The sequence below is a fragment of the Pelobates fuscus genome, chromosome 10 (genome assembly GCF_036172605.1).
Source record: "Pelobates fuscus isolate aPelFus1 chromosome 10, aPelFus1.pri, whole genome shotgun sequence".
NCBI lineage: Eukaryota > Metazoa > Chordata > Amphibia > Anura > Pelobatidae > Pelobates > Pelobates fuscus.
In genome coordinates this window covers 122917261-122943598 of record NC_086326.1, presented here as the reverse complement: position 1 = coordinate 122943598, position 26338 = coordinate 122917261, and the positions used below count along the sequence as shown (strand labels likewise).

Below are 26338 nucleotides of genomic sequence, written 5' to 3'. Positions count from 1 at the left end.
GTCGCTGTACTGAGACATGCGTTGCCCTCAAATTGTAAAATCCAGAGCAATGGTGTCTCCTGTAGCTGTCCTTCTGGTTGTAGGAATGATCCCACCGCTGCCACCAATTGTAACGGACCGTTTCAGCATAAAAGGGGAAAAATCCGTTTAGGCGATAATCCCCTTTTCCAAAAAGGCACAGCAAACTGTAAAAGCACCAAAACTCACGAATTTGGATATAGGTGAATACATCCAACTCCCGAACTGCATACCAGGGAATAAGATAGCACTCCAAACTGGAACCTCACGAATAGCTGCTAGCAGACGAACAGGAAAAGCAGACATCAGCTTACACTCCTAGCAATCAATCTTCCAGCAGCATACAGTGAATCCCCCCAAGAACGAGACAAGGCTCCGTGTTGAAGGTCAAGCAGTGGTCTGTTTATTCAGGGTTACCTGCCCCTGTATTTATGCAGGTCTCCCACCTGGTGGACACTCCCCTAGGGGACCAGATGGAAGACTGAAACAGCAGACAGACATATATCACTTTCGTACACACAGCCACAATACTTTCCCACAATGCATCCTGGTTTCCTCCTCTCTGTCCTGGAGATAATTAATGAAGTAATTCAATTATCTCCCAGGACAAAGGCCAGACTCCATTATGCACGTGGTGACACAGAAACAGACTATCACTTTAAAATACATACAGACATATTTTATACACAAAACACAGACATGTAACATATCCCCAGATAGCTCAGGTCTGGGTGCACATTATTAGGTGAATGGCACCCAGACCACACAAATACATTTTAATTGCCATGGAGCCAAAGTCTTTAATTATGTGAACAGGATCCATGGCATTGCTATCTGGGTTAGAACATTCACATAAAACATAAAATACCGAATTTCCCTGCATTCACCAAATCCATACAAATGAGAACCAGGGGCTAGAGGTTCAGCGGTGCCTGCACGTAAAAGTGTCCGATTTTGGTGCATGAAAGCCGGGCAGAAAAGCGCTGGCTGCCCGGGGAGCTCCAGAACACCGCCACCTAGCGGCCGCAAAGTGTAACAGCAGGCACAAAGTTAACAAGCAATTAAGCTGCGGTTAACCGCAGCTTCAGGGAGGTAAATAGGAGGCACACTCCAGCTTCTGGGTGGCCAATTAACATGCCGTCCGGCAGGGCCGGACTGGGAGAAAAATTCGGCCCGGGCATTTTTTTAGCACAGCGGCCCACTAAGGGGGCGGGGCAGAGAGGAAGTTTTTCGTCATCACCAATGACAAACACGCCCTCTCTCAAAGTGAGCGTTGGGTCAATGCTCTTCCAGGGCAGAGCTCTGCTAAACAGCTCTAGCATGAGAAAAAATGCCCTGTATTTGTTCTGCACAGTGCAAGCAAATTTAATAACATGCTTGCACTGTGTTTCCTTGCAACTTGTCTCTGGTGTCTCTATAAATGGATACCAGGAGACAAAAGGGCCAGGAAAGAGTATTGTGCGTGTGTTTGGACCCTGCTTGTGGTATTGCGTGTGTGTAGAGTGAGCTGATTGTGGTGTGGTATTGTGTAATAAGGTCGGTTTTAGTCGTGTTGTGTTTGTGGTGTAATGTAATGCATATGTGGCTAGGGGCTGTAGAGAATGTGTGCATAGGGGATGTAGTAAGTGTGTGCATACAGGCTATAGGGGTGTAGCATGTGTTTGTTTACAATTAATCTAGTGTATGTATAAGGGATCCAGAGTGTGTATGTTAGGAATGTAGTGTGTGTGTGTATACAGGAGTCTAGTGTGTGTTTGAAGGACCCAGAATGTGTAGGAGATCTAGTGAGTGTGTGTATATAACAGAATCAGAGTGTATATAGGGATCTAGTGTGTGTATATGATCCAGAGTTGGGTAAGGGATCTACCCATAAATAATCCTGTATCAATATTCTTTTGACTATTAGAAAAAACACTTCTTATAATATATATTTCTCTTCTTCTTCTTCATCTTCGATGTCTCACCATGATGTTAATATACTTATTTATTATAATTCTTTTGTGTGTCAATTTAGAAATAACTATATGCATTAGCCTTACATTTTCTTTAGGTCTATTACAATTACTAATGTATAATAAAACAACAAAAGATGTTACCGAATGATAGATGTTCAACAGATTTCTGGACAGGAATTGAGAGAGTCTTAAGGTCTGAGAACAGACAGACAGCAGACAGACAAGAGGCCTCTTGGTCCTTTATTCACTAGTCAATATGACTATGACCTTAATGACATCAGACCTTTTAGCTAAAAGTCTGCCATATAAGGACACTTACAAAGACCCTCTTTATATGAAACCACATTCCAGAATTCTCAGACAAAGACATATTGATACCTTATTGTTATTCATGCTCAATGTAGACACCCATATCTAATGTGTGAGAAGAATATGCAATATTATAGAGCTATTCAAGAAGTATCTGAATGGATGCCATACCTTGTGGAAGTCAACGAGGTCTGTGAGTGTTGCATGCCTGTTGGGATCCACACCGAGAAAGCTGTAGTAATCACTTGATGCGTCCACTAGAAAGTGCCTAAACCCAGTCTGGTGACGATATGACAGAGTGTATCCCCAGATCTTTTCACTGACTCGCACAAGAAAGGAGCCTTCAAGTTTGTTCATTAGTAATTCTTCAGCCATTTCACGAGTTATGATCCCTGAAAAACAGAAAATGTATAAAGTAGTGAGCTGGGTAAATTATGTGAATATAACATTTGGACATTTTACTACTAGACAAATAGAACTATGCAGAAGGTACGTTTTGGTCATGGTATTGTACAAATATGATGAATAATGCAGACTTATCAGAATGTATTTTGGTCAGTAACCACTCATTGACATTGATGTCCTATTCAGATCTGCCACCATGGGGTGACAACCGTCAGCCGGTGGCCCGGCCACCCAGGCCCCATGTGTAGCTACGAAGCTGCCGCCGGTGCAGCTGCACCAGGGCCCGCATGCTGATGGTGCACATCGGGTGGCCCAAGCATTTAGAGCCAACCGATGGGCTCTATTTCTTCAGGGGCCTGGTCAGCGCTGTGGCTGTGTAATAGCGCAACTGGGCCCCTTTAAAAAAAAAAAATGAAAGTACTGCTGGGAGGAAGTAATGGCCGGTCACTCCCTATAAGCTCACTCCGCGCAGTAGGAGAGACAGCCAGGCAGTGAAGAGGAAGAGGCAGCTGACTACCTTCAGCCCCAGCCACCCTCCTGCAAAAGGTAAGAAACAGGAGGGTGGCTGAAAAAATTAGATGCATCTGTGTTTATGTATGTCAGTATGTCTGTATGTCAGTCAGTCAGTCAGTCAGTCTCTGTATGGTGTATGTATATTTATGTAAGTGTCTATGTATGTGTATATATTTTAGTATGTGTGTATGTATGTGTCTGTATGTATGTCAGTGTGTGTGTGTGTGTGTTTGTTTGTATGCATGTGTGTGTCTGTATGTTAGTATGTGTCTGTGTGTGTCACTATGTATGAATGTGTGTCTGTATATGTGTGTATGTCTGTTTCAGTATGTGTGTGTCAGACATACGCACATACATATAGGCATTCATACTGTTTCAGAATGTGTGTATCTTTGTGTGTGTATCTGTGTCATTTTGTATCAGTGTGTGTATTTGTCTCTGTGTGCATTCCTGTGGGCGAGATTTGGAGGCGGGCCCACCTTGGGGCCCAGACCATGAGCTGTGTGGTGGCCCTGATCCTAGTTGTAGTCACTGCATTTTAAAATTGGTATGTGCTGTAATAGCTGACTTAAGCAGGGCTCAATGTACTAACTGCAAATCTCCTATTCGGATCAATTTTGATATTTATTTTTTCATGTTACCATGTTATAATTAAATTTGTTTTTGATTTGCAAAGGTGCAAGATGTAAAATGAACTCAGCTGTGTGCCCATCAAATCATGGAGCAAGCTACAAAGAACTGGTTGTTGTTTTGTGGTGGTATGGATGCCTGTAAATCTTGCACCTAAGAAGCAAATCTAGATGAGGGAATAATTCAACAATGTCAACAGAAAAAAATATCTTCCAATAAGAGAGAACTATCAGAGGCAACTATATTAGAAAAGATAGTCTATTCACTAAACAGAAGTGGATGGCAAGGTCACCTCTTGTCAGAATAATGCATTGCCAGGCTCAGATCATCTTGACTCATTAAAAAAAGACTACCGATAATTATTAAAAGTGTAGCAAGTGGAATGTTTAAAATACACCAAGAGGGAACTGTAATTTTCTAGGATTTATTATATTTTCGTTACGTAGCCCTTCTATATAAAGGGACACTGTAGTCACCAGAACAATTACAGCCTAATGTAGTTGCTCTGGTGTATACAGCCTTTAGAGAAAATACAGTGTTTACATTACTGCTTAGGGACACCTCCAGTGCCAGTCACTCAGACGGCCACTAATGGTGCTTCTTAGGTCAGTGCTGCACAACATGCAGTACTGACTTTCAGCTATTCCATGCTCTGCAATGAGGCACTGAACTTTCCTCATAGAGTGACTGCATCTCTATGAGGAGATGCTGATTGGCACAGAGTGGCATTTTGCCATGCATGTGCAATAGCCTACCAATGTTTTTCTATTTGGCTGAGATAATCAGGTTTAATGAGCTCAGCCAAGGGGGCAGAGGCAAGCCATGACCAGACTTATGCGGCCCTGGAGAAATGTGAGTAAATCACCCTATAACCATAGATAAAGGGGGGTGGGCTGAACAGCTATTTATAAACTCTGTCCTTTGCACCTGGTGGTCAACATACGGAAAGCATACTTAAAGGGTGAGAAAGGGAACAATATCTTGAGAGTACCTGGACAATTTTATAATTTGCTCCCTCTTTCACATGAAACAGGTTAACAAAAGAAGTGATTTTCAAAGTTTTATTCAGTAGTATACTTTCCATAGAAGTGACAGGTCCACTTTAAAGCTGAATTGCATAATCAAGATGAGTTAGTTTTTCTCTTTGTGCATTTCTGGTTTAATGTTCTATGTCTTGACCTTAACAATCGCATAATAAAAAAAGTAAAAAAAAACAAAAAAAAAACGTGTTAAGCAATCGGGCAATATGATTGTGTGGAATGTCTCTCCATCTGTTTTGTGCTATTTTATAATTCCTTTTTTTTTTTTTTTTATTATTTATTTTATTGGTGCATTAATAGGTTCCATGCATTATATTGACATTTACAGGAGATAAAGCATTTTGGTTTATAAGATTATACATATCACAGTATTTGCCAAGTTGGTCAGCACACATTTTTAATTTTATCCATGGTGTTTCTGTTTCACCTTTCCTGTCTTTGTTTGGTGAAAGAAGGGCATTGGTCGACTCCTCTCGGTTTCCCAAGACTCGCAGTAGTATTAATGTTGTCGAAGGTTGAGATGCTCGTGATATTCACAGATTAAGCGTTGCGAGGTTGGGAGCCGATGGAGATGGCATCCGTTCAGCTCCGCTCCCAAGCCCCGCCCCCTTTTCCTTTTTTTAAGGTATTTTTAAAATTAGTTTAATTTCATAAATATATATTTCTATGGACAAACAATGAGTAGATACTGCTTTAATAAATACCCTAAACTATATTCTTGCAGCTTTAAAAAAAAAAATCTGTTTCTAGGTTTTCTTTCTATTTTAATTGGATCAATTAATCTAGATTAATGTAGAATATAGAAACGTAGAATGTGACGGCAGGTAAGAACCATTCGAAACCATTCTGCCTAATTTTCTAAATACTTTCATTAGTCCCTGGCCTTATCTTATAGTTAGGATAGCCTTATGCCTATCCCACACCTGCTTAAACTCCTTCACTGTGTTCAGGGCCGTGTTTAATTTTGATGGGACCCTGGGCAAGCATTTACTTGGGCCCCCCTGACTACATATAGATACGCATAAATACACTACCTGACACACACACGCAGATACACACTGACCGCATATAGATACACACAGACTACATATAGATACACTGACACACACATAGACACACACAGATACAAACACTGGCATACATGCAGATACAAAGGTACACACACTGACTTCATATAGATACACCGACACACACTGACATACATACAGACAAACAGATACACAACCTGACACACATGCAGATATACAGATACAAACACTGACACATACAGATACACACACAAATGGACAACATACAGATACAGAGACACATTCTGACAGATGTACTGACACAGACAGTCATACTGAAACACACATACACAAAGACATACTGAACCGCACAGACACTGACGGACTCACACACACAGACATACAGATACACTGACAGACATACTGGCACATATACACACAGACAGATGGACATACTAAAACACACATACACTGACAGACATATTGACAAACACAGACATACAGAACCACACGGACACTGACAGACTCACACATAGACATACAGACATTCTGGCACACATACACACAGACAGACAGACATACTGAAACACACATACAGACATACTGACACACTGACAGACTCACACACACACAGACATACTGACACACTGACAGACATGCACACATACATACATACTGAACCACGCAGACACTAACAGACACACACACACAGACATACATATAGACTGACAGACATACTGGCACACTAACACATACACACATACATATATACTGACACACACACACACACACACACTCAGACACTCATGCAAAATTTGATAACCACCCTCCAGTTTCTTACCTTTTCCTGGAGGGTGGCTTCCCTGGGGCCAAGTGGGGTGGCTGGGAGTTAAGCTCTCCCGGCCTGGCCCCCTCCGGAACAGCTTCTTCCTCCCGCGTGGCTCCTGCTTCTGTGGGAGGAAGTGATGCGTGTCTGTCACTTCCTCCCAGTCGGCTGCCGAAAAGCAAGGGCCCGGTCGCGCTGTTAAAGCGCAACAGTGCCGACCGGGCCCCTGCTGACACAGGCCCACCAGGTGGCCCTAGGTGCATGGGTCACCCGATGGGCCTCCATAGTTTGCGGGCAGAGGGCAAACGGAGCAGCTGTCTTGGGCCCCCCAGCAGGGACAGGGCCCGGGGCAGCTGCCCCGTTTGCCCCGCGTTAAAGACGGCCCTCTACCACTTCAGCTGGAAGGCTATTCAATGTATCCACTACCCTCTCAGTAAAGTAATACTTCCTGATATTATTTTTAAATCTTTTCCCCTCTAATGCAATACTATGTCCTCTTGTGGTGGCAGTTCTTCTACTTTTAAATATAGTCTTCTCCTTTACTGTGTTGATTTCCCTTTATGTATTTAAATGTTTCTATCATATCCCCTCTCTTTTCTTTCCTCCAAGCTATATATGTTAAGATGCTTTAACCTTGGTTGCTTCATCTAAGTGTTGCTTCTAACTGTGTGTGGTTGGAGATATTCTGGAGAGTTTTACAGAAGCTTCAACTGTCTTAAGATTTGTGCTAAGAGTTTTCTTTTTTACTGTTACAGGTAAGATTCATCTGTAGGGAAAGGTTACTGATTGCACAATGTTTGATTTCCTGTTGGTAATTATAAGGCATTTGATTTGATTAGTTAGCTACTTGCTACTGATTGCTGTTTAAATTAGCTATTGTTTGCAAATAAGCAGAGGCCTACCCAGGTGTTAAACATTCCTAGTGGGTGGTGATTTTAGGAGTTATATAAGGGTTGTTGTCATTAGATTGGCTAATATAGCTTGGTTGCTTCATCTAAGTGTTGCTTCTAAGTGTGTGTGGTTGGAGATATTCTGGAGGTAATCTGAGTTATTCAGGAGGATAAATAAAAAGTTAAAATTCGTTTGATTTAAATTAATTCACCTCATTGGAATGGCAGACTTAGTTCAGTGTTGGAGGTTTGGTTGTTGTCTAATCTGTAGACAGTTCTCTATCTTGCGGCAGGAGATTGTATTTTTGAAGTCTGAGATTTGTAAATTATCTGGTAAACAAACTCCGGCTGGAATTGCTGCAAAGCCACTGCCGCAGAGACATAATAGGAATGGCAGATGGATCACTGTAGGATCTGGTAGACTTAGAGTTGTGGATAAAAGGCATATTACACAGTCTGTTGCTCTACATAATTCATTTTCTGCACTTTCAGAGTGTAATGGTGTTATGGAGACAGGCACTGAGGGTAGTGGTGTTATGGAGACAGGCACTGAGGGTAGTGGTGTTGTGGAGAGAGGCACTGAGGCTAGTGGTGTTGTGGAGAGAGGCACTGAGGCTAGTGGTGTTGTGGAGAGAGGCACTGAGGCTAGTGGTGTTGTGGAGAGAGGCACTGAGGCTAGTGGTGTTGTGGAGAGAGGCACTGAGGCTAGTGGTGTTGTGGAGAGCGGCACTGAGGCTAGTGGTGTTGTGGAGAAAGGCACTGAGGCTAGTGATGTTGTGGAGAGAGGCTTGGAGACTATGGTGAGGCCTAATAGAAAACAGTTGTTGTTGGGGGATTCCATCATAAGATGTGTGGAGATGGAAAATGGTGGTCTTGTGAGGTGTCTTCCAGGAGCTACTGCTCACAGAGACAGGAGACACCTGTAATATTGTTAAGCGAGCAAACCAGGAAGGGGAATTGGATGTACTTGTCCATCTAGGGACAAATGACTTGGCTTGCAATGAGGTTTCAGAGGTTAAGGAAGTTTTTTGTGTTTTTGCCAATGATATACGGCAGGTTGCTTCCACACTGTCATTTTCTGAAGTTCTGCCTGTGCATACCACTCAGAACGACAGGCGGATGCGTATTAGGGACTTTAACTTGTGGCATGGTGAATGGTGTCGGGAGCAAGGATTTGGCTTTATTTCTTATGGTAGCTCTGTTTGGAATGGAAATAAACTGTACAAAAAAGATGGTTTGCATCTTTTTCAAAAGGGAACAAATGTTCTCAGTGAGCAGTTCAGAGGTTTTGCTAGGATGTATTTAAACTGGGGGGGGGGGGGCAAAAAAGGGTGATAAAACATCAATCCAATTGTCCCCCAAAACAAGGACAGAAGGTGCCTGTAGCAAGTGTGTTAAAAAATGATAAGCTTAGAGTCATGTCTACAAATGCTCGCAGTTTAGGGAATAAGATCCATGAACTTGTGGCAATAATGGCAACTGATAGTGTAGATTTAGTTGCTGTTACTGAGACATGGTATAATGAGAAAAATGACTGGGACATAGCAATACCAGGGTACTCTTTATATAGAAAAGACAGGGAAGGCAGGAAAGGGGAGGGGTGGCCCTGTATGTGAAGGATAGCATCAAATCTAGCCTAATAAAAGTTAGTGAGGTGAACATAGAGTCCGTTTGGGTTACGTTAGAATTTGGTAATCACACATTTATTCGTGTAGGTGTGATTTATAGGCCCCCAGGACAAATTGAAGAGTTAGATAATCTACTAGTTGAGGAAATAGCTAAAATGACAATGAAGGGGGAAGTTATCATCATGGGTGACTTTAATCTTCCTGATGTGAATTGGAAAGCAAAAATAGCTACTTGTGCCAGGAGCACACATATTCTAAACTCCCTACTGGGATTGTCTCTAAAACAAGTCATTGAGGAGCCAACTCATAAAGAGGCCATACTAGATTTAGTGTTAACAAATGGAGATTTGGTATCCGATATTACTGTAGGTGAAAGTTTAGGATCCAGTGATCATCAATCAGTGTGGTTTAATATAAGAACAGTGACTGAGTCACACCACACAAAAACAAATGTTTTAGACTTTAGAAAAACAGACTTTTCTAAAATTAGAATATGTGTAAAAGAGTCATTATCAGACTGGAGCAATTTAAATGGCGTCCAAGAGAAATGGGATTATTTAAAAGTTGCACTACTGAAGGCAACAGAAAATTGCATTAGTCAGTAAAAGCAAAAAATTCAAGAAACCACTGTGGTACTCCGCAGATATGGCCAAAATAGTAAAAAACTAAAAGTTAGCATTTAGTAATTATAAAAACCCAGAGTGAGGAAGACAGAATGATCTATAAGATTAGGCAGAAAGAGGCTAAGCAAGTTATAAGAGCTTCCAAATCACACACAGAAGAGAAAATAGCACAGTCAGTAAAAAGGGGGGACAAAACTTTTTTTGATACATAAATGAGAAAAGAAAAGTAAAACAAGGATTAGTTAGATTAAAAACAAAAGAAGGAAGGTATGTAGAAGAGGATAAAGGTCTAGCTGACTGCCTCAATGAATATTTTTGTTCGGTATTTACAGATGAAAATGAAGGAGAGGGACCTCAGTTAAGAAAAAGGATAAATGAGTCATTTATTACACGTGAGTTTACAGAGGAAGAGGTTCTATTTCAACTGTCAAAAGTAAAGACAAATAAGTCAATGGGACCTGATGGAATACACCCAAAGCTATTAAAAGAGCTTAGTGGTGTACTAGCAAAACCATTAACAGATTTATTTAACCAATCATTGATAACAGGAGTAGTCCCAGAAGATTGGAAGTTGGCGAATGTTGTGCCCATTCACAAGAAAGGTAATAGGGAGGAGTCGGGACAACTATAGGCCAGAAAGCCTTACTTCAGTAGTGGGGAAAGTGATGGAAACCATGTTAAAGGATAGGATTGTTAAACATCTAAAAACACATGGATTTCAAGATCAGAGACAACATGGGTTTACTTCAGGGAGATCATGCCAAACTAATCTTATTGATTTTTTTGATTGGGTAACTAAAATTATAGATCAGGGTGGTGCAGTAGACATTGCTTACCTAGATTTCAGTAAGGCTTTTGACACTGTTGCACATAGAAGGCTTATCAATAAACTGCAATCTTTAAGTTTGGATTCCAATATTGTTGAATGGGTGAGGCAGTGGCTGAGTGACAGGCAACAGAGGGTTGTAGTCAATGGAGTATATTCGAAGCATGGTCCAGTTACCAGTGGTGTACCTCGGGTCATAGGCGTGCGCAGCCTATTGCATTAGGGTGTGCACCCTAAAGCACAAGCACACGCCGCGTATATATATATATATGTATGTATGTATGTATGTATGTATGTATGTATATAAGATACAAAATTACCGGCACTCAAGGATTGACAGTACTTCAAATCTTCATTTATTTCGAAGACAAAAATCGACGTTTCAGCTCCTCACAGGAGCTTTCATCAGGACACAAAATATCAAAACACTGAAAAAACTCTTATATAGGACAAACAATTACTACTAATGGGTACTTACCACCAGGTGCACTGCATTTGCGCTCGCCGCCGGAACCGCCGAGACCGCCTTCACAGACAACCATACTTCCGGGTTCGCGGTCATGTGACCCCCTAGGACGTGTCAGTTAACCAGGCTGTGTACGTTGCTGGGGCAACACCAACCACCAAGACACATCACTTTGAAATTGTACACAAGTTTCATGTCTGCTGTTTTTGAGAATTTATATGCACTTTTTACTGCTTATTAACATTTCCTATTTCTCACTACTACTCAATTTTTCATATGTATATACATTTATATGCAGATATGTGTCTTGTAGGTTTTCCGTTTAGATTCTATGCGTTTTGGCACGCCTGCCAGAAACGCGTCCTGGTCGCCATGACAACATTAAGTGTCATAAATAAATTTGTTCCTCGCCGGCGCTGGTACTTTGGGAGCAACCACCTGAGATTGTTCATGGTGTTGCCCCAGCAACGTACACAGCCTGGTTAACTGACACGTCCTAGGGGGTCACATGACCGCGAACCCGGAAGTATGGTTGTCTGTGAAGGCGGTCTCGGCGGTTCCGGCGGCGAGCGCAAATGCAGTGCACCTGGTGGTAAGTACCCATTAGTAGTAATTGTTTGTCCTAGATAAGAGTGTTTTCAGTGTTTTGATATTTTGTGTCCTGATGAAAGCTCCTGTGAGGAGCTGAACCGTCGATTTTTGTCTTCGAAATAAATGAAAATTTGAAGTACTGTCAATCCTTGAGTGCCGGTAATTTTGTATCTTGTATTATTTAGCCACCAGAGCACCAGGTAATTTTTTTCCATTATTGAAGTTGGAGTGCAGGGGTTCTCTGGATATGTATGTATATATATATGTGTATATATACATATACACATATATACACACACACACATACACTGCTGTGTGTGTGTGTGTGTGCTGTTAGTGTGATGTGTGTGTAAGGGTGCTGGTAGTGTACTATGTGGGTGAGGGTGTTTGTGTGTGCGCGCTTGTGAGGGTGCTGTTAATGTACTGTGTGTGAGGGTGCTGTTTGTGTGTGTGCACTTGTGAGGGTGCTGTTAATGTACTGTGTGTGAGGGTACTGGTAGTGTGCTGTGTGTGTTTGTTAGGGTCCTGTTTGTGTTTGTGAGGGTACTGTTTGTGTGCTGTGTGTTAGGGTGCTGTTTGTGTAATGTGTGTAAGGGTGCTGTGTGTTTTTGTGAGGGTGCTGTATGTGTGGGTGCTGTATGTGTGTAAGTGCTGTAGGTGCTGTATGTCTGTGGGTGCTGTGTATGTCTGTGGGTGCTGTATGTGTGTATGTGCTGTGTATGTCTGTGGGTGCTGTATGTGTGTTAGTGCTGTGTATGTGTGTTAGTGCTGTGTATGTGTGTTAGTGCTGTGTATGTGTGTGGGTGCTGTATGTGGGTAGGTGCTGTGTATGTCTGTGGGTGCTGTATGTGCTGTGTGTGGGTGCTGTATGTGTGTGTGGATGCTGTGTATGTCTGTGGGTGCTAGTGGGGGGTGGAGGTGGGGGTACATTACTCAATATCCCCCCTCCCTTCTTACTTTATGTGTGGAGGGGGGATTCTTGTTCCTTGCTACATTCCCTGGTGGTCCAGTGGAGGTGGGGACAGATCAGTTAATATCCCCCCTCCCTTGTTACCTTATGCCTGGGAGGGGGGATCCTTGTTCTGCCATCCTTCCCTGGTGGTCCAGTGGTGAGTGAACTCTAGCCTGCGGGGCTAGAGTTCACTCTCGCGAGATCTGAGCGTTGCCGCGGCAACGCTCATATCTCGCGAGAGGAACCCGGCGGAGCTGCTGGCAAGAGCTCCGCCGGTCCTCTCCTGCCTCCCTCACTGCCTTTGGGTCGGTGGGGAGGGAGGCTGAGAGCAGAGCCGGAGTTTGGATAGCGCCGGCTCTGCATGAGCCGACAGGGGGGATCCTGAGATCTCCCCTGCCGGTCTCAATACATAGGCGTGCCGCGGGGATTAGGGTGTGCCCAGGCACACCCGGCACACCCCGTGTGCACGCCTATGCCTCAGGTAACTTGGGTCCATTCTCTTTAATATTTTTATTAGTGATATTGCAGAAGGTCTTGATGGTAAAGGTATGTCTTTTTGCTGATGATACTAAGATATGTAACAGGGTTGATGTCCCAGGAGGGATAAGCCAAATGGCTAATGATTTAGGTAAACTATAAAAATGGTCAGAGTTGTGGCAACTGACATTTAATGTGGATAAGTGCAAGATAATGCATCTTGGACGTAAAAACCCAAGGGCAGAGTACAGAATATTTGATAGAGTCCTAACCTCAACATCTGAGGAAAGGGATTTAGGGGTGATTATTTCTGATGACTTAAAGGTAGGCAGACAATGTAATGAATGCTTGGTTGTATAGGGAGAGGTAGTAGAAAGAGGGAAGTGCTCATGCCATTGTACAGAACACTGGTGAGACCTCACTTTGAGTATTGTACGCAGTACTGGAGACCATATCGTCAGAAGGATATTAATATCTTAGAGAAAGTTCAGAGAAGGGCTACTAAACTGGTTCATGGATTGCAGGATAAAACTTACCAGGAAAGGTTAAAGGATCTTAACATGTATAGCTTAGAGGAAAGACGAGACAGGGGGGATATGATAGAAACATTTAAATACATAAAGGGAATCAACACAGTAAAGGAGGAGACTATATTTAAAAGAAGAAAAACTACCACAACAAGAGGACACAGTCTTAAATTAGCGGGACAAAGGTTTAAAAATAATATCAGGAAGTATACATCCAATCAGGAATAAACATCCAAATGTACCAGTTTCGGGATTCTTTGTGGTCAAAGTTTAAGCGTACTGGCTCTATGAATGATCACTGTGCGTATAGACAATGGCGAAATATATGCACAAAACAAACAAAATTGGCCAAGGCCCAATATTTCTATGAAAATCTGAACAACATCTCAAACCCTAGAAACTTTTGGAAAGTCATAAATAAACTACAAACTCCCCCAATCCGCTCCCAACCCTCAACTGTCAAAGTGAATAGCCAAACCCTGCAACTTCCCTTAGATGTAGCAAATGCCTTTAACAATTATTTTGTCGGATGCTCTACTGCCCTGATTGCCAAGCTAATAAATGGCACACATCCTGAAACTACTAATGTGGGTCAGGTCTCACTAAATTTGCAAAGTCCCAATATAGACAAGTTAATTTTTAGACCTGTACCTGTTAGTGTCATTGAAAAACATCTTAATAATCTAAAAATGAAAAACCAGTCCAGACCTGGCCAAATCCCAGCATTGCTGTTGAAGCTCAGTGTGCCGGCAATTGCTAAAACCGTCGCAACTCTATTTAACGAATCCTTGGTGTCTGGATACATACCCAAACTTTGGAAGATCCATAAAAGTGGTGACACTACTTTGGTTTCTAACTATCGCCCTATATCGTTGCTCCCGGTATTGTCAAAAATCTTAGAAAAATTTGTCCATAAGCAACTATGTGAGTATTACCAACAATCAAACTATCTGACCCCTGATCAATCGGGTTTCGTCAGAATCACTCCACTACAACTGCCCTCTTAAAAGTTTGCAATGACATCCAAACTTGCATGGAACAAGGAGACCTAACTGGAGCTATTTTCCTTGATTTTGCTAAGGCCTTTGACACAGTAGACCACGACATTCTACTGCACAAACTCAAAAACTCAGGTATCGGTGATCATTCGCTAAACTGGTTTCGATCGTATGTATCAGATCGCTCGCAATATGTGTCCATTTCTGACAGCGACTCCCTCTCCCAGTCACGTGTGGTGTTCCCCAAGGTTCCATTCTCGGACCCCTACTATTTACATTATTTATAAATGATCTGCCAAATGTCTGCAAATCCTCAAATGTACACATGTACGCAGATGACACGGTAATCTATGCGAGCAATTCCGATCTACTGCAGCTTGAGGCTGTGCTCCAAGACCAGTTTACAGAGGTAGAAAAGTGGATCACAAAAAACAAACTCTTCCTGAACACTGACAAAACTGTCACAATGATCTTTGGAACAGTACCTAAATTACACAAATTACACAATTCCCACCTATCCATCAAAAAAAATTCAAATGGCACACTAACCGCAGTCCACTCTTTCGAATTTTATTACATGACAGGAAGCTTCATATTTTGCATGACTTTCTTTACTCATGCTTCCAGCAGCACAAGTCAATCATTAAACTTTAAACCAATCATAACAGTGCATAGCCATATAAATAGCCTTGTATGTCACATGACTTCCTCTTTCTTTGCTGCTTCCAGCCAAGACACAGGTCAGAGTATTAGCTCTCTACTAATTTCGATTTATGCAATGTTTTTTATCTTGTGGCCCCTTTAATTCATTTGGCCACTATACTGTGTATTCCCCCCTTTATTCTGCCTTCCCTTTACCTTCCCCTCTAAACCTAATATAAGTTTATATGCCCTTTTGTCACTTCGCTATTTTACCCTTCTGAGTTCAGTTTTCCCTGCTCTTCTGCCTGTTGGTCTCGCGCGGTTCGCGGCGTTTTTACCGCGATCGCGCGGGACCGCCAGCTCTCTTATTAGTCCCAAGGTACTGAGGGGTGGGTGGGGGGGCACGGGGGGGTGCCAACCGATACCGTCGGTCCACGATCGCAGAGCGCGATCGCAGAGCGCGATCGCGGACCGCGCGGCAAATTTGCGCGCGAACGGCGGCCATCTTGGATCTCGCGATATCGCGAGATCCTCGGCGGCCATCTTGGTTTCGCCAGTTCGTGATTCCCACGAACTGGCACACAAATTTTCTAACGTTTATTTGCCAAGTTCATGTGTTTTTTGTTAAAGGGATTAAAAATGATAATGGATTGAATGTACACAGAAGTGGTCACAGTGCTGGGCTGGAAAGACTGCACTGTGAATCTATATGCTGACAAACTCTTAGCCAGCAAGATAACTCCCATCAGGCTCAGGCTACAATACAAACGAATTGGATGTTCACAGGAGTGTCTGATATCATGTGGAAACACTGATTAAATAAATCAATAAATATAAGAAATAATAAATAAATAAATAAATACAAGTACGCTTTATTGTATGCGGCACCTCCATAGTACAACTGGGGTGATCCTCGCAACTCACAGTGGCAATACCTTCCACAAAGTTACTTACAAGGGTGAACTCATTATAAGCGTACTGAGGTCTTTGATACCTCACATTACCGGGCTCCGTCCCGACCATTACCGGGCTCCGCCCCGACCATTACCCGGGCTACGTCCCGACCATTACCCGGGCTACGTCCCGACCATTACCCGGGCTACATCCCGACCATTACCCGGGCTACGTCCCGACCAATACCGGGCTCCGTCCCAACATTGATGACCGTACACCCCGGTCACTAAGAGGCTGACCCCTCTACAAACCACTAGTCACACTCCTTGTGGCAGTTAAGACAGGGTACCTGGGAGAACCCCAGTTGTACGTGGAAGCCACTGTGTAACCATATACGCACTGACGTATACTCTGTCTCCCCACAGACGGGAAAGAACAAGCAGACATTATGTCGGACATTACCCCACCATCAGCAGTAGACTTCCAGGCAATGATCAATGCCGCAGTGTCAGCATCGGTGGAAAAGGCGCTGGCCAAGATGATAACCCAGTCACCGCCGGAGTCGACGGACACCAGACCTCCATCAAAAAGGGAGGATAAAGATCCGACACAACGTAAGCCGGAGACAGCGGCGTCCAAACGCCACTGGAAGGGCTCCAGTATGAATCTCCCAAGATACGAGGGAGGAATGCTGCATAAGCGGAGCCGCCAGTCAAGACACCTTGGTCGCTCCCCTACACAAGACCCCTCTTCAGGGGATGAGGGACCATCATCACCTCCTTTGTTGGAAATAATGGACGAATGGAGGGCAGAGAACTCACCCTCGGATGAGGAGGAGGATTGGCAGGACATACCGCAGGAAAGCGGAGAGCTCAGCCAGAGTCAAGAATGGGCAAGCCACTCCGGCAACATGGGTTCCCACAAACCAAACATAGACGAGGACGGGGTGTTCCTGGACGAGACGGGCAACCCCATGTTCGACCCTCGCCAGATTCGACACCCCAGATCGTCCGAATGGAACCTGCCGGACCATTTGGCCCAATTCATACATTTCTGGCTACGGAAGCCGATGGACAAGGAAGTCCAGGCCAAACTTAAAGCAGAATGCCCGCGCCCCGTACTGCCTGACAAAATTGCCATCACACCGGAGTTTGACACCACAGTAGGGGTGTTTATGTCCCGGTCGGGCAGAGACCCACGGAAGGGAGTTGAAAAAGGCATGAAGTCGGTTCAAGACAAGATGCTGGACATGATAGGCCCACTGGCGAAGATCCTATACTTCGCTGACCTGGCACTTACTCAGGGGACACCCCTCGAAGCACACGATATCAGAGAATGGGCGCAGCGAGCGATCTGTCTCCTGGGAAATTCAAACGCCGCCATGTGCGCAGAAAGACGTAAGGCGGCTCTATTGAAGATAGACACCAAACTCTTGGATCTGGGAAAGAAGGAGCTAGGTCCTCGGGCAGACGGACTACTCTTTGGAGAACCTTTCCTGGCAGAACTAAAGAAACACTTCGGCCTATTCACTACATTAAATAAGGCCCAATCCTCCATCAGACAGGTCTTTCGGACCCCTCCAGCAAATCGAAGTGTTTTTGGCAGGGCTGGTCGGCAGAGGGGTCGGGCCACCAGCCGCTTCTGGCCATCAGGCCCCAGCCGTCCATTCGCAGCTCAACAGTTCTTCCCATCGTCAAGAGCCACATTCACACGAGGACCAGAGGCACTCGGAGCAGAGGACGGGGACGATTCAACTCAGGTGAGCACGAACTGTCTTCCGTTATGTCATTCGGGTTTAACTGCTGGCAGGCTGTCCCTTTTTCCGCAGGAATGGGAACTCATTTCCACAGACGCATGGATCCTTCAGACCGTACGAGGATATGTGATAGAATTCACCCAGACACCATACCAGACCAGACGACCACGACCCATACGGGCGTCCGAGAATCAGATACGCATCATAGACACGGAAATAAGAGCCTTGTTCGCGAAAGGTGCGGTGGAATTCGCTGCAGACAACCAAGGTTACTTCAGCAACATGTTCGTAGTCAGGAAAAAGACGGGAGACTATCGTCCAGTTATCAACCTACGAGAACTCAATGGATTTGTGGCTTATCGCCATTTCAAAATGGAGGGTATTCATCTCCTGAGGGACCTATTGAACGAACAAGACTGGTTCACACGTCTAGACTTAAAAGACGCATACCTGTCGGTCCCCATGGCGAGAGAGAGTCGTCCCTTCCTCCGGTTCATCTGGAAGGGCCGCCCGTGTCAATTCACATGTCTCCCATTCGGACTCAGCTCGGCTCCATGGTGTTTTACGAAACTCCTCAAACCAGTCATGGCACATCTGAGAGGAAGGGGCATACGTTGCCTCATCTACCTGGACGATCTGTTGATCTTCTGCGAATCAAAATCCAGAATTCAATCTCAGACGAGATTTACCATGCATTTTCTGGAATCGCTAGGATTTGTAGTAAACAGAGAAAAATCAGCATTGACACCATCACAGATAGTCCAATTCCTCGGGTTCGAGAGACTCCAAATCGGGAGTTCTACGTCTCCCTGCATCCAAGATAGCGGCCATCCGCAAGGAAATTCGACGTATACTCAGGAGGGACTCCATACCTCTCAGACTACTAGCGAGGATAGTAGGCCTACTATCCTCGTCAATACAGGCGATCTTCCCGGGCCCGCTCCATTATCGGGCCATGCAGAGACTGAAGGCTCATTACCTTCGAGCAGGACTCACATACGATCACTGGATTCCCGTCTCCGCAGAAGCTCGGACGGAACTTCGATGGTGGCTACTCCACATGGAAGCCTGGAACGGCAAAGCCATCTTCGGGAAGAACCCGGACTTTGTACTGGAGTCGGACGCGAGCCTTTGGGGCTGGGGAGCCCACTGCGCCCACACATCCACAGGAGGTCCATGGTCCCAAGAGGAACAGGGTCTCCACATCAACTGTCTGGAACTGATCGCGGGATCATTTGCGATTCGCAGTCTGGCCAAGGAGATGACGAACTGCTGCATCTTACTGCGTATGGACAACATTTCAGCGGTCCAATACATAAATCGCCTGGGGGGTGCACGGTCAAAAAACCTGACAGAGGCGACGAAAGAGATATACCAATTTTGTATTCCCCGCAACATTTCAATCAAGGCGGAATACCTACCGGGAATCAACAATATCACGGCAGATTGGTTCTCTCGACACTGGAGAGACGGCAGCGACTGGCGACTGGACACGTCGATATTTTCAGCAGTGAAAGACATCAGGGGACCACTGATCGTGGACCTGTTCGCGTCACGGACGAATACACAGCTACCAAGATATTACAGCTGGCTGCCGGACCCTCAATGCGAAGCGGTGGATGCTTTCCTACAACAGTGGCCCCCGAAGGGAGCATACGCATTCCCACCATTTGCGATGATAGCGAGAGTGATCCATCGCATCAGAGTGACCAAGATCTCGATGATACTCATCACACCATTATGGAGGACCCAGGCGTGGTTTCCGGAATTATTAGCCCTAACACAGGACCATCCCCTGCTTCTACCATCGTTCCCCTTTCTATTGACAGACCCGCAAGGGGAATCGCATCCACTAATACTACAAGAGAATCTGGAACTGGTAGCCTGGAGTCTTTCAGGGGAACCTGGTCCGTCGAAGGTCTATCGCAACCAGCTAAAGACCTTTTATGGGATTCCTGGGCACCAGGTACCCGACGCAGTTACATATCAGCATGGAATACATGGACCCGCTGGTGTGTGGGAAGAGACTGTGATCCCTTTACAGCACCTATTCCCACAGTGGTGAATTATTTGTCAAACCTCTTCACGGAGGGAAAATCCTATCGTTCCATTAATGTGGCACGATCAGCAATTTCAGCGGCACACGTGCCAATACAGGGTTCTCCGGTAGGTCAGGATCCTTTGGTATGTCGCCTTCTGCGAGGCATCAAACTGTCCAGACCACCGGAACCTAAGTATAATCATATGTGGGACGTAGAGGTGGTCCTCAGTTTACTTAGGAATTGGCCAGACAACGCAGACTTATCCCTACGTCAGCTGTCGGCCAAACTCACTTTACTACTATGTTTGGTCTCTTTTCGACGAGTTTCGGATGTACGAGCGTTCGACGTGGACGGTTTCTCTATAACACCAGAAGGGGTTACCTTCACGGTGTCTAGAAGAACTAAAACGAATTCGACATCTATATTTTACCCCTTTTTTCCTACGGTTCCCCGTTTATGTGTAGTTTCCACACTTACTCGTTACGTGGAGGTTACAGCAAACCTTCGTGCTTTTAACAGAGGTCAACTGTTGGTATCATACACCAAACCTTATAAACCGGTTACCACCACTACACTGGCGCGATGGGTACGTTGGGTCTTATCCTTAGCAGGTGTAGAAACGTGTTTCGGAGCCCACTCGGTCAGGGGCGCAGCCGCATCGCGAGCGTTCTCGGCGGGAGCATTCCCTAGCGGATATATTACGTTCCGCGGACTGGACACGGGAAGATACTTTCCGGTTATTTTATTTTCGGCAAACCACACACGCATCTTTCTCACTATTACCTCAGCTTTAAAAATGCAAAATATGAAGCCTCCTGTCATGTAATAAAATTGTAGATTATGCTAACGTAGTGTACTTATAATCTTAATTTTAATAATGACAGGAGGCGAGTATTTTCCCACCCTCCACTCCCGCTTCTACGGGTTGTCTTATGTCAACGTTTTATGGATCAGTTATGACTATTATAGTTTTATCAGGAGAATAGGGATAAAGTTTGAGGTAATAGCCGTATATTGTCTGATATTAGAGTTAATGGTTTATAGATGAGGATAGACTGTATTATGGTATTCTATATAGTATATCAGATAGATTAACATTTACGATACTATGTATGGATAGACACGGTAACGATGATATCATGTGGCCTAAGTCTACTTCCATCCTCTTACACTCGTTTCTGTTTATTGCAGCATGATGACAGTTATGGGTTCCGGATAAGACACATCGGCTGTGGAAGTTATCGAATCAAGTTCCAATACCGTTATGAGTTATCAGTTTGAAACTACCATGGAACAAGTTTGGACTGTTTTATGTTTACGAACTTTTTTGTTGTTATTTCGGGACAATACATGGACTAGTCTCTCACCAAAGAAAGAGGAAGTCATGTGACATACAAGGCTATTTATATGGCTATGCACTGTTATGATTGGTTTAAAGTTTAATGATTGACTTGTGCTGCTGGAAGCATGAGTAAAGAAAGTCATGCAAAATACTCGCCTCCTGTCATTATTAAAATTAAGATTATAAGTACACTACGTTAGCATAATCTACAATTCTTGGGTATCATGTTAGACCCCAATCTATCTTTTGGCCTGCACATAGAAAAGCTTGCATCTAAACTTTATGCAAAACTAGGTGCCCTGTACAGAAACAAATCCTGCCTAAGCCCTACAGTAAAGGAAAAGATTGTACAGCAAATGCTGATGCCAATCATTGATTATGGAGATGTAGTATATGCATCTGCATCGCAATCCCACATTTATAAACTCAACACATTGTATAACTCGTTCTGCCGATTTGTGCTACAATGTAATTACAGGACCCACCATTGTGACATGCTAAAATAACTAAACTGGCTGTCGCTGGAATCCAGACGCACGCTTCATCTTTCCAGCCTTGTGTTTAAGAGCTTTTCTGGGAAACTCCCACCCTACCTGAACACAATGCTTTCCCCAGCTGTTCCCACTTCCTATAACCTCCGATCCAGTACCAACACTTTACTAAGTCTACCTCAATACAAAAAGAAAGCAGCCCGATCCTCCTTCTCTTACAGAGCACCGCAATTGTGGAACAACCTCCTGCACAATTTAAAATCTTCCCTAAGCCTAAAGTCCTTTAAGAGATCCCTCTCTACATACCTCAAAACAGAATGCACCTGTCATGGTTGATTATAGATTTCCTACCTGTTCTTTGTTAAATATTGTATATATTGTATATTAATATTGTTTTTGTATTTTATTGTGCACTAACTGTAACAATGCATTGATTTGTGGACCCAGGACATACTTGAAAACAAGAGAAATCTCAATATATCTTTCCTGGTAAAATATTTCATAAATAAATATTACTTTACTGAGAGGGTAGTGGATGCATGGAATAGCCTTCCAGCTGAAGTGGTAGAGGTTAACACAGTGAAGGAATTTAAGCATGCGTGTGATAGGCATAAGGCTATCCTAACTATAAGATAAGTCCAGAGACTAATGAAAGTATTTAGAAAATTGGGCAGGCTAGATGGGCCGAATGGTTCTTATCTGCCGTCACATTCTATGTTTCTATGTTTCTATGTTTCTTTTCTTGTATGTTTTATCCTGCAATCCATGAACCAGTTTAGTAGCCCTTCTCTGAACTCTCTCCAAAGTATCAATATCCTTCTGGGCATACGGTCCCCAGTACTGCGTACGATACTCCAAGTGAGGTCTCACCAGTGTTCTGTACAATGGCATGAGCACTTCCCTCTTTTTACTGCTAATACCTCTGCCTATACAACCAAGCATTCTGATAGCATTTCCTACTGCTCTATTACATTGTCTGCCTACCTATCATCTGAAATAATTACCCCTAAATCCCTTTCCTCAGTTGTTGAGGTTAGGACTCTATCAAATATCCTATACTCTGCCCTTGGGTTTTTACATCCAAGATGCATTATCTTGCACGTATCCACATTAAGTATCAGCTGCCACAACTCTGACCATTTTTCTAGTTACCAAATAATTTGCCATTTGGCTTATGTCTCCTGGAACATCAACCCTGTTATATATCTTTGCATCATCAGCAAAAAGACATACCTTACCATCGAGACCTTCTGCAATATCACTAATAAAAATATTAAAGAGAATGGACCCAAACTACCTGAGGTACGCCACTGGTAACTGGACCATGCTTTGAATATACTCCATTGACTACAACCCTCTGTTGCCTGTCATTCAGCCACTGCCTCACCCATTCAACAATATTGGAATCCAAACTTAAAGATTGAAGTTTATTGATAAGTCTTCTATGTGCAACAGTGTCAAAAGCCTTACTGAAATCTAGGTAAGCAATGTCTACTGCACCACCCTGATCTATTATTTTAGTTACCCAATCAAAAAAATCTATCAAGATCTGTGTGTGACTTGCGTCTTGGTATTTATAGTTGTTTCCCCTAGCAACATTATTCACTAAAGTGAGACTTCAAGGTGAATTCAAAGTGAATTTCAAATTTAAGTTCAAAATAGCCTAACTAAGTCACCTAAGCTTTCCATTTAGCTATTCTGGCATTAGAGGGACACTATAGTCTCCAAAATTACTTTAACTGAATGAAGCTAAGTTAGTGTTTAGATCAGGAATAGGCAACCTTTTAGTCGTACTGTGCCAAAACAAAATCTTGAAGTCCCTTGGCATGCCAGTCCTATTTTTTTTTAAACTAAGGTGTGTATGTTGCCGTATATTGCTTGTGTTATTTATGGGTGCCGCAGTTGCTTTGTAATGTTGTATTTGTGCGTAAGTGGGCTGTTATATTGTATATGTTCATGAGAAGATTGTGGTATTGTGCATGATACCTATGAATGTGGGCTGCATATGAGGGCTGCTTGTAGAATTGTAAGTGTGGTTGATATGTTTGGTGGTTTATGTATGTGTAGGGCTGCTTGTGGTGTTGTGTGTATGTGGATTGTCAGTGGTGTTGTGTTTGGGGGGACTGTGTGTGTATTTGTTTGTATGTGGGCTGTTTGTATTATTTGTAAGAGGGGGAGCCTTCTTCAGCAGCTCAGTGTATATCTAGCAGTGTGGATAGTTTCCTGGGGTCCAGAGGGGACTTGGCTGACCAGGTAAAGTCTACAGGTCAAAGGCAAGAGCTGCCATAGGCTGCTCTACTGCAGTTAAGATTCCTGTTCACAAGTGCTGGAATTAAGTGATCTGAGATCACCTACTCTGAGTGCTGCAATGCATAAATTGAGAATTGCCTCTCACCACCTGCAATCACCACTCGGTTTGCACATGCAGATATCTGCTTCTTATAGGCCAGAGCCTATTTGGCTCTAGCAGCCTTGAGTGCCGGGCAAAGGCACCTAGAGTGCCATCCATAGCACACTGTGCCTCTAAAGTCTTACTGTTATCTCCTTTGCTATTTAAGAGTTAAATCACTTTTGTCTCTGCCTATGGCCACAACTGCCCTGGCTGTGAATGACATAGTCGGCATGGAAAAAATTGTTCCATTTTTAATTACGTGTTTTTACTTACTTTTAGAAGTTTTTATTTCCTGCTCTGTAAATTGAACTTTAATCAAATACAGGAGGCTCCTGCAAGCTCTATCAAGCTATTAACAGTGCAGGAGATAAGAAATTCTAAAATAAACAGAATTTGCAATATAGGAAGTGTAAACATTAGTAGAAGTGGAGGACGTTCCGATGGTTGTAGGTGGTTGCACAGAACTATACAGCACCAGCAGAAACGCTGCCTGCCTTAATACCTTCTCTTTCTGCTTCTTCCCAGAGTAATACACACTTGTGTTGTCTTTGCAAGTGTTAGTTCATACCAATACTAGTCAGATAACCCTTCACTATGCTTCTACTCATTTCCTTGCCTTACAATCTGCACTTTGCAATTCGCTCTTGTAAAAAACTGTCAAAGTAGTTCCAAACCTTGCTTCAGCGCAACCTTGTGGCTCATGAAGATGCAGGTGGATTTTCATTTTTGAAAGCTGTGACAGGAGCCTCTACAATAGCACTTAATTGACTACTGATAATGTGAATGGAGATGGTGTTAACAATAATCTCACTGGGTGATCTACCTCAGTAGTGGTAGGAGATAATGCTCCAACTGTTTGCATTAAAAGAGGTAATTCTACTGCAGATAGAAATGGACTTAGGCAAATTGATAAGTGCACCATAAGTGCAGAAAATGGCAGGATTAAAAGGTTGAGAAGCATCCAACTGCCTCCTGAGTAGTAAATAAAACTTAACAGACATGTTGCAAATCCCACTAACCTAAGGCTGAATACTAATAATAGTAATGGAGACAGTGGTGGAGGAGGTTGCATCAGTTCTGATGGCCAAGGGAAATGTGTTAAGAATCTCACAGGGCATGGCATGGCTGTAGATGGTGGATTAGGGAATGGGAAACATCAATGATTGTTGGTTTGGTTTTCTTATTACAATATATTCGGTAATGCTTGTTTATTATGCAAATTAACTCTGAACTATATATATTTGTTATGCTTATTTTTTATCAATGGGAATTACTGATTGTCTTAGAGCAGACATGTCCAGACCGCAGTAAGTGAATTAGGCATATATATATATATATATATATATATATATATATATATATATATATATATATATATATATATATATATATATATATATATATATATATATATATATATATATATATATATGCCTAATTCACTTACTGCGGTCTGCGGATACTCTAAGCCAATCACTAGCTCTCCATTAATAATTTGTTATGCTTATTTTTTATCAATGGGGAATTACTGATTGTCTTAGAGCAGACATGTCCAGACCGCAGTAAGTGAATTAGGCATATATATATATATATATATATATATATATGCCTAATTCACTTACTGCGGTCTGCGGATACTCTAAGCCAATCACTAGTTCTCCATTAATAATTTGTTATGCTTATTTTTTATCAATGGGGAATTACTGATTGTCTTAGAGCAGACATGTCCAGACCGCAGTAAGTGAATTAGGCATATATATATATATATATATATATATATATATATATATATATATACATATATATATATATATATGCCTAATTCACTTACTGCGGTCTGCGGATACTCTAAGCCAATCACTAGCTCTCCATTAATAATTTGTTATGCTTATTTTTTATCAATGGGGAATTACTGATTGTCTTAGAGCAGACATGTCCAGACCGCAGTAAGTGAATTAGGCATATATATATATATATATATATATATATATATATATATATATATTATATATATATGCCTAATTCACTTGCGGTCTGCGGATACTCTAAGCCAATCACTAGCTCTCCATTAATCTCCATTAATCCATCTTGTTCATAT

The 26338-nt window shown here is 43.0% G+C and overlaps 1 protein-coding gene across 1 annotated transcript in view; it reads right to left on the bottom strand.

Moving 5' to 3' along the window:
* The window catches only part of SH2D4B (SH2 domain containing 4B), a 289520-nt gene that overhangs the window by 15243 nt on the left and 247939 nt on the right, over window positions 1-26338 (bottom strand). The window contains exon 7 of the mRNA XM_063435138.1: window positions 2454-2674. Coding sequence (XP_063291208.1) covers window positions 2454-2674 — 221 coding nt within the window. The remainder of the gene's footprint in view (window positions 1-2453; window positions 2675-26338) is intronic.